This window comes from Pipistrellus hanaki (genome assembly GCF_964339955.1).
Source record: "Pipistrellus hanaki genome assembly, chromosome: 20".
NCBI lineage: Eukaryota > Metazoa > Chordata > Mammalia > Chiroptera > Vespertilionidae > Pipistrellus > Pipistrellus hanaki.
In genome coordinates, this window is record NC_140522.1 from 5,420,786 (window position 1) to 5,436,248 (window position 15,463).

Consider the following 15,463-nt stretch of genomic DNA (forward strand, 5'->3'; position numbering starts at 1 on the left):
CCTCTGAATCTTCAAGAAAATGTATGTTGTTATGAAATATATAACACTGAAAATCTAAAGTGACTCTCCAAGGGACATTCGTATTACTTTCAACAATAAACGTTTTTTTAAAGAATTTAAAAATAATAAAGTGACTATCAAGATGTCATTGTTGTTTCATAAAAAATATTCAAGTAAATTTCCTTCCCACAAACATAGAAGAGTTGACCAGAGAAAGTATAAAAAAAAAAACACACCAGTTTCTATGTTGGAAAAGGCGTGATGTCGGTGTTTATAAAACCATTTAGACAGTAGGAGCTGCTATAAAAAGATGAGCGATTTCTTGCTGTGACAACATCCTGATAACCTACATAACGTCATCCGCTGCCAACAGAATGGAGAACACACGAATTAACACACCCCCCCTCCCCTCCTCCCCCCCCCCCCCCCCCCCCCCGCCTTCTGTCCTAGAAAACAGGTCATTCGCATTCCGGCAAAGAGCAAAAGACAAGTGCTTTATTATGAGAACTGTTCAAGTAAAGTTTCAGTGTGCACCAGTGGAAGTGAAAAGAATTTGCATCAATTGTTTGGGAATGAACACTAGGTGAACAGGGGGCTAACACAGTTGCTGATTTCCGAACACCACCCTCGGCTAAGGCAAAAAGATAGAATAAAAATAAAAAAATACACTTGGTTTTCGAACAGAACTGGTACAGAAAGAGAGCTTACATCACAGTACAGTACAGAAGGTAAAATCCACCTTTTGAGTCTGGAGGCCACGGGGAATGGCACGTCCCCTACCGAGAGCCGTCTCACGCGGGCGGGGATTACAGTATTTGTCACAGCTTTCGTGCTCTGTAGACTCAGAAGACTTGGGTCCACTCTCTGTGTGCGGAGGGGGGCCCGTGTGAAGACAGTACAGTCATGACAGCATCCAATAACATGGCACAGTCAGCCTCTGAGGCTCATTCCGTATAAAGCAATGGGTATAAAAATGTACCTTGACGAGTGGTTTTACATCGCGGGGATCACTCAGGAGGAAAGGAAACTAGGCAAATGCCTGATTACAAAGCCACGCGCGTCCTAGGTGTAACGATGTGGAATAAATACATGACATCTGGCAAAATCGTAAAAACAGAGAGGTTACGTGGGGACCGACCGAACGAACGAACGACCGACCGCATGAGTGTAAATCAGAAAGATGCTGCCATCAATAGTATATTTTGCTCCGTAGTCTCCTAAGGACTCACAGATATCATTGTATCGGGGGTGGATGAAGAGGGGGGATGGGAGAAGGAGGCAGGCAAAACCCCAAATGCCAGTTAATTCCTGAGGTGGCATTATTTCTTAACTGATGCACTGACCAACACTGGGAAGATGAGTTTGTGCTATGAAACAGTCCGCTATTATTATATTCCCACAAGGACACTGCAATATTGGGAAGGCAGCAAATCTATTGCGATATGATAGCCAGGTAAGGTATTGATTCTTTTTTCATTTTGCTGCTACCGTTGGCAGAGGGTGAGAAAACACTTTTTTCAAGTTCAAAAGACACTGGGTGTAGTTTTCACTTCCCCTCAGTACTTCTTAGTGAGCTCAAGGCAAAGCTAATAACGTATTTTCATGGGCTCTATTTTTAAAAACTCTAAGCGCCAACACTGTAAACATGTCGTAACGTCTCAACTAAACCTTGTCTGGGTGACAAGGATAAGAGCAAAGAGAAGCAGGGATAATTCTGTGTGGAATAAAGCTGATCTAGGGGGTCAGCTTCTGGCTTCCATTTCAATACGACTTGAAAATAATTTTTTTTTTTTTAAAGCCCATGCTACAATCGTAAAGACTACTGCTGTGCACTTTCAATTCCGGACACAGTCACCTTCAAGATTACATGATGGAGGTAAGAATTTTAAAAACCCACCAGAATGTAAAGAACAGGGAAGAATAGTCTCATCTCAGAGCATCAGACGTACAATTCTGTGCAGAAATCTAGACAACTATACAAGTTTTTGAAGCAATCGTCTGTTTTTATTATACAACTCTATGAACAGAAAAATGAACAGAAATACACAATATACTTACCTGTACATGTGAACCTAACTCTTTTTTTGTAGCTACAGATATTTATGATAGTTCATACTGACTTGAATTGTACAGTCCCGTAACTATGTATAACCTTAACGTGTTAAGGACAGATTCTACACGGGTGACTCGTAGGCCCATCGCGATGGGTGTTACCCAAGCGCATTGGAGAAACGGTATACCTCATTCGGCCGTGTCTTCCCTGATCCCGCCAAGCGGAGTTCCCTCCTACAGTTTGAGCTCGTTGGCTATCTTCGACGCGATGTTCTTAAAGGCAATGGACGTCCCCGAGATCCGCTTGAAGCGCACCCCGTTCAGCGACAGCCGCGGCAGCTTGCACACCTCCATCTCCCACTGCACCAGGCTGTCCTGCCGGGCGTCGCCGTGGACGCAGAAGAGCAAAAACCTCTCCTTCTGTTCGTAGTCGCAGTTGTTGGCGTCCAGCACCTTCCGGATCTCGCGCATCATGTCGGCGGGGTCCATGGAGCTGGTGGTCTTCATGCTCCAGGTGAAGCGCAGGGATCGCGGCTTGGGGTCCTTCCCCTCCTCCTTGTCTCTCTCCTTCGGGTCCCCGGATGTGCTTCTGGAGGAACAGGGCACAGGGAGAGAACGCAGAGAGGGTTCCGTTCAGCACAGAGATGGAGACGCGCACGCAAACGCGCGGGGTCGGAATTTAGTGCTCCCTAAGTCAGCCTACTGTGCAGACTACCGTCAGGCAAGTGCAAAGGCTCAAGCCATCTCGCTGTTACAAAAAGCGGCCCCAGGTTGCCCCCTGTTTGACTTCGTTAAATGCTTCCATCTAAAATAGCATATTTCCAGCCGAAACCGGTTTGGCTCAGTGGATAGAGCGTCGGTCTGCGGACTGAAAGGTTCCAGGTTCAGTTCCGGTCAAGGGCATGGACGTTGGTTGCGGGCATATCCCCGGTAGGGGGTGTGCAAGAGGCACCTGGTTGATGTTTCTCTCTCATTGACGTTTCTCTCTCTCTCTCTCTCTCTCTCTCTCTCTCTCTCTCTCTCTCTCTCTCTCTCTGTAAAAAACCAATAAAATATATTTTTAAAATAGCATATTTCTGTAAATGTACTTATTTGTGGGGAACAGGTTTGCAGCCAAAAGTGAAGAACTGAGTACTTTTTGAGGTCCTTCCACAGTTTCTATTTAAAACTCCATTTTCTGTACATTTGTACAAAAGGAGAGCCACTAGCACCGTGCTTGTATGTACACAATTTTGAAATATAAAGAATAATTCCCCCTTCTCTATCTTTTTTTTTGGGGGGGTGGGGGGTAGGAGAAAGACTTGGGACAGGACAGTAGCAATGGGCACTACCTGATAATGAAGAAAAGAAGGTTGTATTGCAAAGAGGTAAAGACGCCAGGTCGTACCACACACAGGAGTGAGGGCATCGGATCCTCAAATCGTGCCAATGCTTTGCTGAAGACACCCTCAAAACAGCCTTCAAGGCTCCACACACTACACCCCAACTCCTCTCGCCCCGCCCCTCGCCGCTGCGACTGTCCTCTTCCCTCACTCCCCACACGCACCGGCCTCCACACTGTTCCTGGGACCTACAGGCTCTGGGCTGGCCTTGAGGCTTTCGCACCAGAGTAGATGAGTGACACGTGTTTCTTAAGAGCATCAACCTCACTGGATGTCCCTTACTGTAGATCGCCCATGAGTAATACAGAACCAGAAAACCCATTTCACAGAATCACAGAGAGGTAAACGTAGTAGATTTGATGATTCGGAATACCCTGTAATTTACATTTAACGAGCAATTATTCAAATATAGATGTTATAATTTTAATCTGCTAACCCATCTCACCTACATGTGATTTAAAGTAGTGGTACACTTTGAAAATATAATCTACTATCTAACATATATTAAACATTTTATATCAACATTATCCTATAATGTATATTCATGTATACATTTATATATATGAATTTTCAGGGATGCGTGTATATTCATGCTTCCCCTCTAATTCCCTAGGCATCTGAACCCCCAAAGCTCTGCAAACTATGCAAGCTTAAAAAAAAAAAAACAAGGTAAGAAGTAAATAGAGAAAAGAAATCTCCAAAGACTATGAACTAAGTATAGAGCACATTTATCCCAATGTCTTCTCCGGCATTCTCTCTCTCTGCTCTCTGACCCTGAGCCACAGGCCTCCTCCAGGAATGTGCAGATCCAAGCAGAGACATTTATCAGGAGCACATGCACACTTGGGTCATGGGTCAGTGTGCTGGGGGCTGGAAGGGACCCAAGAGATCAATCACGTGATCGGCCACTCAGTTTAAAAACAGAACTGATGGCTCGGAAACTTACATTACTTTCTAAAGGTCACACAGCTGATGACTTAAAAGAAAGACTAGAAATCAGATGTCTTATTGCAAGTCTAATTTTCCTTGCGTCCCACCCAGGAAACTTGGTGAGCTTCGGACAACAGGCCCATACAAGACATGTTCTGGGTGTATCTCAAGGGTATTTCCCCAATGGCACCGTTCACTCAGGAGCTCCTGGAAGTGTTGACAGTAATGATGACATCTGTTCTTTATCGGGCACTTACTCCATGCCAGGAGCTGTGCTACCCGCCTCACGTGTGCTAGTTCCTCGTTGGCCCCTCACAACCACACGAGGCACGGAGAGGTAGAATCACTTTTCTAAAACCACACAGACCATCCCGAGAACTGGTAGACGAACACAGCTCAACCCACACGGTCTGGGCTCAAGGGCCCAGCTATTCACCATCACACCCCTCATCTCTCTGCAAAGACAGAGACTTATTAGGACTGGCTTGGTCCCTCCTGCACCGCCCCCCTACTTCCTTTGTAAAATGGGACACTTTCCTCCTGGTGGTTGTGTGGATTCAATGACTAGCAAGAACCTTAGAGACAGGATGGGGTCCAAAGGTTTGTTCAAAAGCCAAAGAACAAACGAACAAAAACAGAACCATGCACATGAACTGAAATATTAGCAGGCACCTGTGACACTCTCTGCTACTCAATGTTTCAGAGGGAAGTTTAGAAAAAAGGGAGGGGAAGATTCCAGAAGGGGGCTCAGAGTGATGACTACGTGAGGGACGACACCAGGCCTTCGTGTTTATGGACAGGCAGGAGAGAGTGAACAGAACGTGTGTCCTGCCTGCCTCTGGCTCCTTCCCCGGTGTAAACTAGGAACCTACCTCCATAAAGAAATGCTGCAACTATAATGACTACACACAAACGCATTGCAGTTTGTAAAACGGCACCACCTTGGAATGTTCGATTAAGTTTTTTCCAATGCTCATGATGTTTTGTATCCCAAGTCATCTTAAAAAGTAGAAATTAAATTGAGGCGTGCATTCAGCTGGTCAAAAATTATTCCTGAAGGAAGCCGGGGCATGTGTTCATGCAAACTAACTCAGTGCCGTTATTCCTTAAATTTCCCACTTTACACAAGTAGCGACATGCCATTAATGTGGTCCCCAGGCCCCAGGCTGCCCGTCACAAACCCTGCGAGGGGGACCAGCCATCTGTTAAATCCAGTTCCAACTGTGCTCGAGTTGGAGACTCATCACCAGGTCGAAGACACAACCAGCATTAAATGTCAGAAAACCACAGAGCATAGCAGGTGACCATTTCCACGCATGGTCTATGGCTGAACACTCACCTGAAGTTTATCACTAATATCAAGTCTTCCTATGAACTTGGTCACCTTGGTGACCTATGCTATTTAAGACTAATATTAGTTACATCATTTTTTAGTGAGAAAAGGATCAGTACATTTTAATCTATTCATTCTTCTACCAACACATCTATGACAGAAAAGACCATTTCTCTACAAAGCACACAATTCAACATCATGTTTAGAAAACACACACAGTTAGTTAACTTACACGTAATTAAATGCTAAACAATAGGAGGGAAGCCCATCCCAATATAAAAATTTGAAATGCACATACTAGCTAGTGATTCGTTCTACTCGTGTTTATGAAGTGCTGTCGGGATTTCAAAAGCACGTTTGCGTACACGGGCCCTGGCAGCGAAGGGTTAATAGTGGCTCCTCACCTTGAGGTGTCTGTTCTGCCACTGGCTTCGCCTTCACTTGGATCCCTCAAAACAAAGTGAAGGTTGACATTTAATGATAAGAGTGAAAAAAGAGATCAAGAAAACCTACATCTGAAATGATTTTAAAAATCAACCTGTTGAGCCAACTTCTAGCGTGACAGTTTCTGCGACTCGTCAAGTCTAATGCTATTTCTCATGTTTTTCAACATAACCGCACTGAACTGTCACTCATTGAGCGTCTACTGGGTATTGTCAGGGAGGCAATGCTGGCTGACGGGTTCGGATTTTTTTGAATTTTTTTTATACATGATCTTCCAATTCTCAGATGTGATTTTAAAGTTGTAATTTATCTTTTGGTTTAGTTTAGTTCAATCTAAAGTTAAAACGATTGGATAATGGTCAACAGCAAGATTCAACTGCGTGTTTGTTACGAAACAGAATTCTAGTAGTCGCTCAATTTTAGAAAACATACACATTAACCTTATAGTTAGAAATAAAGCTCAACACACATATAAGTATTTTTAAAAATAAGTTTACCCATTTTTAAATAAGCAGTTAACTTATTTCAGGAGTTAAGCTAACGATTCATGCACATGATAAAATATTACAGCAAATGAACAGCCTACCCAAGCAAGTGAGTCTAAAAACATGAACTCAATCTTAAACAGAAACATTGATCTTACCTGGATATCCACCTGTGAAAGAAAAACCAGGAAAACTCTACTAATTGTCCTGTTGTTGAATGCAATTGATATTTTAAAAATCTACCAAAATTTTAACTACGTTGTCATTTTTCAAAGTTAATTAAGTATTGACATAGGAGTATCAAGTTGTAAACCCATTTAAATATAGGAAGAGGTGGCTTGTGATAGCAAAATATTAATAAACAGCTGGGGAAAATTACCAACTTGAACCTTTAAGTTAATGTTTTACGAATCCCTATAGAAGAGTGAGCTATGGTGAAAAAATCATCAGGTTTGTCCCGGCCGGGTGGCTCAGTGGGTTGGAGCATTGTCTTATACACTGCAAGGTGGAGGGTCCAATTCCTGTCAGGGCACATACCTAGGTTGTGGGTTTGATCCCCGTCAGGGCGCATATGGAAGGCAACGGATGGATGTTTCTCTCTCTCATGGATGTTTCTCTCTCTCTCTCTCTCTCTCTCTCTCTCTCTCTCTCTCTCTCTAAAAATCAATAAAAACATATCTTCAGGTGAGGATTAAAAAAGAAATTATCAGGTATGATGCAATTTGCAGCTTACAGAGTAGGTATAAAGAACCTACACACAGCAAATGGGTCTAAAGGCTATTTAAAAGACGTTGAAATAATACAATAATCTCCATCTCCCTTGATCGACGATTCTAGTGTAAATGGCTTTCTGAAGACCAGAAAGCAACTCTCTTGGGTGGTCATTTTGGCGAACAGTCTTCCTAATGGCCAGAAAGAGCTACTGCCCAGCTTCCTCTCTGGAGCTTTCCCCTGTTCATATCCTTCCTTTCTTAACGCTCAGCAAGCCCAATTCCTCTACGTTCCCCCTATGAAAGCCCCACCTTCTCATCTAAGCATTTAATGGCGCACCGACTTGGTTGGACCCAAAGTTTGTGAGGCATTTTGGCTCCCAAAATGACCCCGAGTTCTGGTCGCAGCGGGTGTCTGTGCGAGGGTTCCCCTTCTTCAGGCCTTAGCCAGAGGGAAGTGAGAAAGGCAGAGAGAACCAGGGAAAAACAGAGCTTGAGCACGAGATGGACTTCAGAAGGAGAACTAGGGGGAAAGAATGGGTCATGGGAGAGATGAGTTGAAAATATTAAATGATAAGGCTAGACTATATCCTGAGCTTCGAGAAATTCTCTCTTTATCTCCAAGCCTCCAAGACCCTCCCTCCCCACTTCCCCCAAGTTCAATATGCTATGACCTTATTTAACAGCTTCATCACCAGTCTGCCACTTGCCAAAGGACTTAGCAGGCTCCTTCCCGGGACTGAAACCAACGGCTGGTGTGTCTTCCTGCGGGAAGTCACTTGTGGTAGATGGTACAGCCCAAGCGCAAGCACTTTAGCAAAGCCAAGGCTGTTCATTCACACGGTGACAATGACCTTGGAGGAGAATGGAGCATTTTTTCCTCTTCTCTAACCAAATCCAGAATTGACTGACATGAGGTTAAAACCAAGACACTGAAAATAACCTGCCAAACTGCTGACAAAATATCACAATCTCCTCCCTCCCTCTCTCCCTCCCTCGGCCCGGAAAACGGTTCAGAGGCCTCAAATATGAGCACCATGAGTATAAGAGCATCATGGAGCCTTAGAAACATCCATGCCAGCTGCCATCGGAGGCTGAAGGAAGCCAACCACAAATCTCCCTCAACCTGCACGGTGTGCAGCAACGTGTAGCATCAGTGTGTGTTGCACACTCATGCTTGCTTTCTCAGGAGAGTGCCATTTTGCTATTTTACTAGCTCAGAAGTTGGCTGTTCATTTTGTGTTTGCTGAGGTTACGATTTTATGTTAAATTACCTAAGACATCTATGCGGCTGTATATATAGACAGGCTTTTTACAAGAAAGAGGGAAACTATTATTAGTGAGCAGTTTAAAGGATAAATATAAATCCTATTTAACTCCCTTTAATAATTTAAGGCTTTTAAAAACACATCTTTGAGGTCAAGTTTGGCTCTAGAAAAACTTAATTCTCATGTTGTCCATTTTTTCTTCTTTCTCTTACGGGAAAAGATTTTTGTCTTCCTTGATTTTTTTTTTTCCCCTTCAAACTTCTGCAAAAGAGCAGCTTAATGCAACGTCATCAAACCACTCTGAAACGTCACTATAAGGAGGAAAGAGAAGCCCCAAACACACTTCCTTTATGACCCGCACACCGGAGCCGCGGGACTGACCTGCGGACGAATCTGGAGGTGATCTTGCTGATGAGGCCGGTGGACGTGCCCCGCCGCGCGTGGGCGAAGGCCCCGCTCTCGTGGGACGGGGACGCGGGGGGCCCGGCGTGCGTGGCGCCGCGCCGCTCCCGGAGCTGCTCCCCGTGGAAGGTGCTGCGGCTGGAGCTCCCGCGCGGGAAGCGGGTCCGGTCGGGGGTGCTGGCACTGATGCTGTGGGCAGACGGGGAGGCGGCAGGCACTCTCTGGCTGGTCCTGCTGGGACAGGGCGCCACGCACACTGTTCAGAGGGATGACCCAGGCAGCTCCCGCTCCCAGACCAGACAGAACTTGCTATGCCCACTTTTTTTTTTTTAAGAGCAATAAGAACTTTTTATTACTGTTAAAAAAAAAAAAATATATATATATATATATATATATATATATATATATATATATATATATATATATATATATATATTATTGATTTTTTTTACAGAGAGGAAGGGAGAGGGATAGAGAGTTAGAAACATGGATGAGAGAGAATCATCCATCAGCTGCCTCCTGCACACCCCCTACTGGGGATGTGCCCGAAACCAAGGTCCATGCCCTTGACTGGAATTGAACCCGGGACCTTTCAGTCTGCAGACCGATGCTCTATCCATTGAGCCAAACTGGTTTCGGCTTTCTTTTTCTTCTTTATATATATATATATATATATATATATATATATATATATATATATATAAAATTGGTTTTTTACAGAGAGGAAGGGAGAGAGAGAGTTAGAAACATTGATGAGAAAGAGTCATCGATCAGCTGCCTCCTGCACACCCCCTACTGGGGATGTGCCCGTAACCAAGGTCCATGCCCTTGACTGGAATCGAACCCGGGACCTTTCAGTCTGCAGGCCGATGCTCTATCCACTGAGCCAAACCGGTTTTGGATTTTTTTTTTTTTTTTAAATTAAATGCCCAGCCTGTGTAGGTCATTGGTTGAGCATCAGCCCATGAACCAGGAGATCACGGTTGGATTCCTGGTCAGGACACATACCTGAGTTGCGGGCTCAATCCCCAGTAGGGGGCGTGCAGGAGGCAGCTGATCAATGATTCTCTCTCATCACTGATGTTTCTCTCTCTCTCTCTCTCCCTTTTCCTTTCCCTCTCTAAAATCAATAAAAACAAACACAATGAAACGCAGCCAGCACGTTACCCGGGTCGGTACGCCTCAGAGCCGTCCTTGATGGTTGGCAGTGTGACTTTGATGGGGTGGCCGGAGGCGGACATGGACTTCTGGTGGCGGGGCCGGGCTGAGGGCACGGCAGGGCCCACGCCGGAGCCTGCGGAGGACAAGCTGCTGGCCGACATCTCCGTGAGGCTTGCACATGGAACAGAACGAACGCAGAGGAGAAGCGCGGATCACTAACATTTCAGGACGGTGTTTTTAAGGTAAAGTGACTAACACCTTTCATGACTGCAACCCTTAAAGTAAGTCAGCACTGATGGCATTATTAGTGACCGACAAGTCAATGCTCTTGGGAACGATGTATCGGGTGAACTTACTATCACCTTCCTAGGAAATAAGGACCTCACCCACTCTTACCCTCTCTCTATAAGTGATTCAGAGGTGGTCTGAAAGGATCTTTAAAAAATACATATTTTATTGATTTATTTTACAGAGAGGAAGGGAGAGGGATAGAGAGTTAGAAACATCGATGAGAGAGAAACATCGATCAGCTGCCTCTCGCACACCAGGGATGTGCCCACAACCAAGGTACATGCCCTTGACCGGAATCGAATCTGGGACCTTTTAGTCCCCAGGCCGACGCTCTATCCACTGAGCAAAACCGGTTTCGGCTGAAATGTGGATAAATTGATTGTGGCTGGGGATATCACAGAGCGGTGTGATGTGTTGCTCTGGGTCACTGCCCGTTATACAAAAAGGATTCATAATTATAGCAAAAATACTATCGCTGGAAGTATTATTAAAACACTTTCAGTTCTTATCATGAACCAATAGGTTAACTGTTGCCGATTAAGGAAACTCCAGGTGAGGGCTTAGTACAGGAAAAATAAGAAGTCAGAAATCCATCCCCAACGATTCTTTTCCCTAAAGGATCTTAAGTCCACGGAGATCCATTTCTATGACATGAGAGGAAGCAAATGTAAGAATGGTCTGTATTGTCTACTAACTGACTAGAGATGGAACTCAGCACAGAATTTCATTAGAATGAACTCCCTGCCCTTTTGTATTATATTGATGAATAGTTCTGTATTATAACTCGTGGTGAAAAGAAGCTAAATTTTTAAAATACAATGAAAATAGGGTTTCTCTTTATTTAAAATAAAACACAGAATTACATGGTTCTCTAGGATCAGCTGAGATGGCCACATGTCTGTAGAGGAAGAAAAACCACGCCTTTGGTATTGAATACAGTTATGACTTGAGGGAGAGGGGAAGGGAAGGAGGTAAGAAGGAAGCAGCGGGCATATAAGAGAATGAGATCCTAATTATGAATGTTGGATTAGAAAAGATTTTAGAGGAAATTCTCAGGCTAAGAGATTTACCTCCTGCTTCCCCTAAATATTTCCCCTCGTAAGAATGGTTGGCTGTTGCCAGGCCAGTGTGGCTCATTGGTTGAATATCAACCTATGAGCCAGGAGGTCATGGTTCAGTTTTCCAGTCAGGACACATACCCCAGTTGCAGGCTCGATCCCCAGTAGGGGGCGTCAATGATTCTATTATCTCATTATTGATATTTCTCTCTCTCCCTCTCCCTTCCTCTCTGAAATCAACAAAAATATACTATAAAAAAAAAGAATGATTTGGCTGCAATCTTACTATTCTGTATTTCCTTCCCTCTTGACCCATCAGCAGGAGCTATAGCACAATTGACAGCAGAACCCTAGGCACTGTGATGCTTACCTGCTGTCTTTTCCATTTTGCAGGGCCATGTAGCGGTCTGTGGTCCTTTCACAGACATACGTGTTCCTTCTTGCCATGCTTCCTCCAGCATATATGTTATTCTTTAAAAAGAAAAAAGAAGACCTGCATTACCACCATTTGCCCACCATCCAGAACTGAAATGTCATGGCTGACATGTACACGTGAGGAACTGTTTGGCATTGAAATTGGGACTCAAAAGAACTGGTGGCCCAGAAAAGCTCACTACAGACTGATTCATAGGCCTTTCAGCATAACGATTATTGCTTGTCTCACTTTTGATTCTTGTAAGTATATTTCCAGTAGGACATGATCTCACTCATCTAGGGGAAATGGTGAACAACACAGACTGATGAACAAGAACAGACCCAGAGAGAAGGAGCCATGGGTCAGACTGTCGGACCTCAGAGGGAGGGTGGGGATAAAAGGGAGAGATCCACCAAAGGACTTGTGTTCATACATAGGAGCCTAACCAGTGGTCAAGGACGATAGGGGGGTGGGGGCATGAGTGGGGAGGAGTGGGAGATTGGAATGGGGGGTTGAGGACAAATATGTGATACATTAATCAATAAAGAAATTAAAAAAAATAAATAAATAAAAAATAGGGATGAATCCCCTTCTGTGTAATCCTTACGCCAGTAGACAAAACTTTCCCTAGTTTTGGCCAATCCAGTATTCACGGATCTTTAAAATACATAATTAGCTTATGGGTTTAATCGTGAGGTCTAGCTAGAAAGTTAATAGACACACTGTACACTACATATCTCAGTGTTCTGATCTTGCTTTATTATTTCCTGCTGCATTACAGGAAAATGTCTCAGTGTCTCTTCTAGCTCTCATTATATAATTTCTAGTTTGCTGTTTCTAAGTGAACATGTGAGCTAAATTTATAGTATTAATTTTATACTAATAGAGTCTGCCTTCATCCAACACCTTACTTATAAACATACAATTCAATGAGCCAATAGAACATGAAGTATATAGTACAAACGGGGAAAGGAAGAGATTTTCGCATGCCATTCTGTGGTGAGGCTCGGTGTAATGGAAACAATTCACATTCTACCTTTTTTGTTCCTAAGTTGCATTTATGAGAAAGCTTGGCCCTTTTTGCATGTTCTTGAAAGGCACGATTCGCTTTAAAATTGTGAAACATTGAAAAAAAAACAACCTTTAAAGGAAAACTCCTGATCACAGATGAACCCCCCAAGCTGCCTCGGACCCGATGGCTCACTCACACTCGGGATAGTGGACGCCTTTTTCCTCTCGGGCCCCACGAGCGGGCTGGCGGTCACCTCGCCCTTCGACCCCACGGTCGAGCTGCCGAGTTTGCGCGTGGCCCCGTCCTTGTCCCACTCCTCTTTCTGCTCGCTCTCCACACTGCTGGCCTGAGGCCTCTTCGTGTACGACACGGCAGCGGAGATGGATGGACCAGCTAGAATTAAAAAAAAAAAAGAAAAGAAAAAAAAAAAAGCCTAATGAGCTACAAAACAACTGACTTACCTTCTCCTTACGAACAAATATTGCGTGAAAAATATCTTTATTTGCGTAGTTTTCACTCTAAAGGAAGATGAGACTGTTTGATGACAACAATTAGGTCGGTCCCTGCAGAGGGGATCCTATTTGTCATTCCCTGAGAGCCTGCGGGGGACGGGGGTGACACAGGCACATGAAGGTGTGGATGGATGAGGCCTAGACAACACGAGTCTGGATGGGACCGGTCTGTGTGCACTGATTTGACTTTTCCCCCACCATGATCGCTAAAGCGCCGCTGCTTCTGATTGGCCGAGATGCTCCTCTGGACCTTCAGGTGGGCGGGGGACTGGAGGGTGCTGTTGTTTAGGTCGCTACTGGGCCGCGACCTCTGACTCAAGTTGCCACTGGATAATGACTCACCGCCTTCGAACTGTAAGAGGAAGAGAGACCACCAGGGTTTCAAAACGTGGAAATGTTTATGCAAATGATACATCTAGCACTCTTGATTTTTTTCTCATCTATTATTCCAAGCCATACAGGGAGTAGTCAGAACTTAAAAATCAAAAATACTTTGGGTGCAGAACTGCAAGCTGGCAAACAGGAAGGGGAGGAAAAGGCTTTGGAGTCTTGGTTTAGTCAAAACACCAAATGCTACCAATCATTGGATGGTGGTTATAGACTGTGCTTAGCTCTTTATATTGGTTACTTTGTTTAATCATTACAAAAAAAAACCTATGACTTATTAATCTGCACTTTAGAGATGGAAAAATTGAGATTAAGAGTCAACAGAGCCCAGAGGGCACAGTCCAGGCTGAGAGACCCCACTGGTGCATGATCGGGGCCGGGGAGGGACCTCGGGAGGGCGTATCCAGGCTGTCTCACCCAATCCTAATCTGCCTGATCCCAGCAGCAAACTAACCTACCTGTAGGAGTGTCTGCCCCCTCGTGGTCAGTGTGTGTCATAGCTACCGGTAAAAAGGTTGAATGGTCGCCTAGGCTTTTATATATATATATAGATACTTAGCCATTACTAGCTCAAGAAATAATTTTATCTAAACATGTGAAAAACTTACTTCAGGTGGTTTTCTACCTAGAAGAATATAAGTAGCCATGACTTCATCATATTTCTGATTTATTAAGGCGTCATTTATCTCATCTCGTGCGAAACCCATGGTGACCATGACATCTGGAAATTTGAAAAAAAAATGCAAATTTTATGAAAATGTGTTTATTTTAGTAAACAAATGAACGAAAATTGGCCACGCTTGCCAACATTAGATATAAAAACTAAGTTCTAAAGTTTTAAAGTGGAATATCAATTATAAAGGCTTTTGGATTATTAACACATGGATACTGTATATCCGGATACTGTATGTTCACAATTTTTCATGCAGAGACTATATCATGAGTTACATATGATTGAGTCCATTCCCTTTCTTATTGCCTAGCACATTTCCGAGCTGAATTCCTTTGTCCTCCCAGAGACACAATATCTGTCTGTGTGTGACACACAAAATCCCTTCTCTCTCTATTTCTCAGCACACCCTCAGCCTGCCATGGAGTGGTCTCTCCCATCTCTGAACACTCCTACTTTCTGATCTGAAGGCAGGTTGAGTCCTCCTTGGGAGAGGCCAGAATTCCATAGTTGTCCTGAGCAGAATCCTAACACCCTAGAATGTTCCTCCCTCTGTCTTTAAGCCAGACAGGAGCACAGCTGAGATGACTCTGTTTTGAGTTCCTAGTCTGTGGGAAGGGAGAGAGAAACAAAGAAAACAGTTTGGGCTGGGAGGGTGGACACTGATGAGACGCAGAAAACACAAAGCGAGAGGCCCTATCGGCTCAGGGCCTCTGTGGTTTTGGTTGAAATACATGTTATGTCTTGCTGATATCAGTCTGATCAATGCTGATACTTAAATCAGTCATTCCTCCTGTTAGAAATTGCTGAAAGGAATGAGATTTATCTACATCGTTTTAATTTGTGTATCACCGTTGCCAACACTTGAATTAGATTATAATATGCATGAGAACCAACTAAGGAAGTTGAAATTTGCAATGATTAGTGTACATCCGGGGAAAGAAAAATGAC

General features: G+C 44.0%; 1 protein-coding gene across 4 annotated transcripts in view; it reads right to left on the bottom strand.

The window, feature by feature from the left end:
* Positions 1-475: 475 nt before the first annotated feature.
* MARK1 (microtubule affinity regulating kinase 1) overlaps positions 476-15,463 on the bottom strand; it is a 54,692-nt gene continuing 39,704 nt past the window's right edge. Inside the window, exons 11-18 of one of the 4 annotated variants that reach the window (XM_084868858.1) lie at positions 14,451-14,563; positions 13,654-13,807; positions 13,140-13,336; positions 11,887-11,987; positions 10,174-10,338; positions 8,986-9,237; positions 6,102-6,146; positions 476-2,641 (exon numbers count right to left, since the gene is read on the bottom strand). In XM_084868858.1, the coding sequence (XP_084724984.1) occupies positions 2,287-2,641; positions 6,102-6,146; positions 8,986-9,237; positions 10,174-10,338; positions 11,887-11,987; positions 13,140-13,336; positions 13,654-13,807; positions 14,451-14,563 (1,382 nt within the window). In that variant the 3' untranslated portion in view covers positions 476-2,286. Of the gene's footprint in view, positions 2,642-6,101; positions 6,147-8,985; positions 9,238-10,173; positions 10,339-11,886; positions 11,988-13,139; positions 13,337-13,653; positions 13,808-14,450; positions 14,564-15,463 lie in introns of those variants that run through there. The other 3 variants (XM_084868860.1, XM_084868859.1, XR_014793605.1) reach the window with 3 other exon arrangements.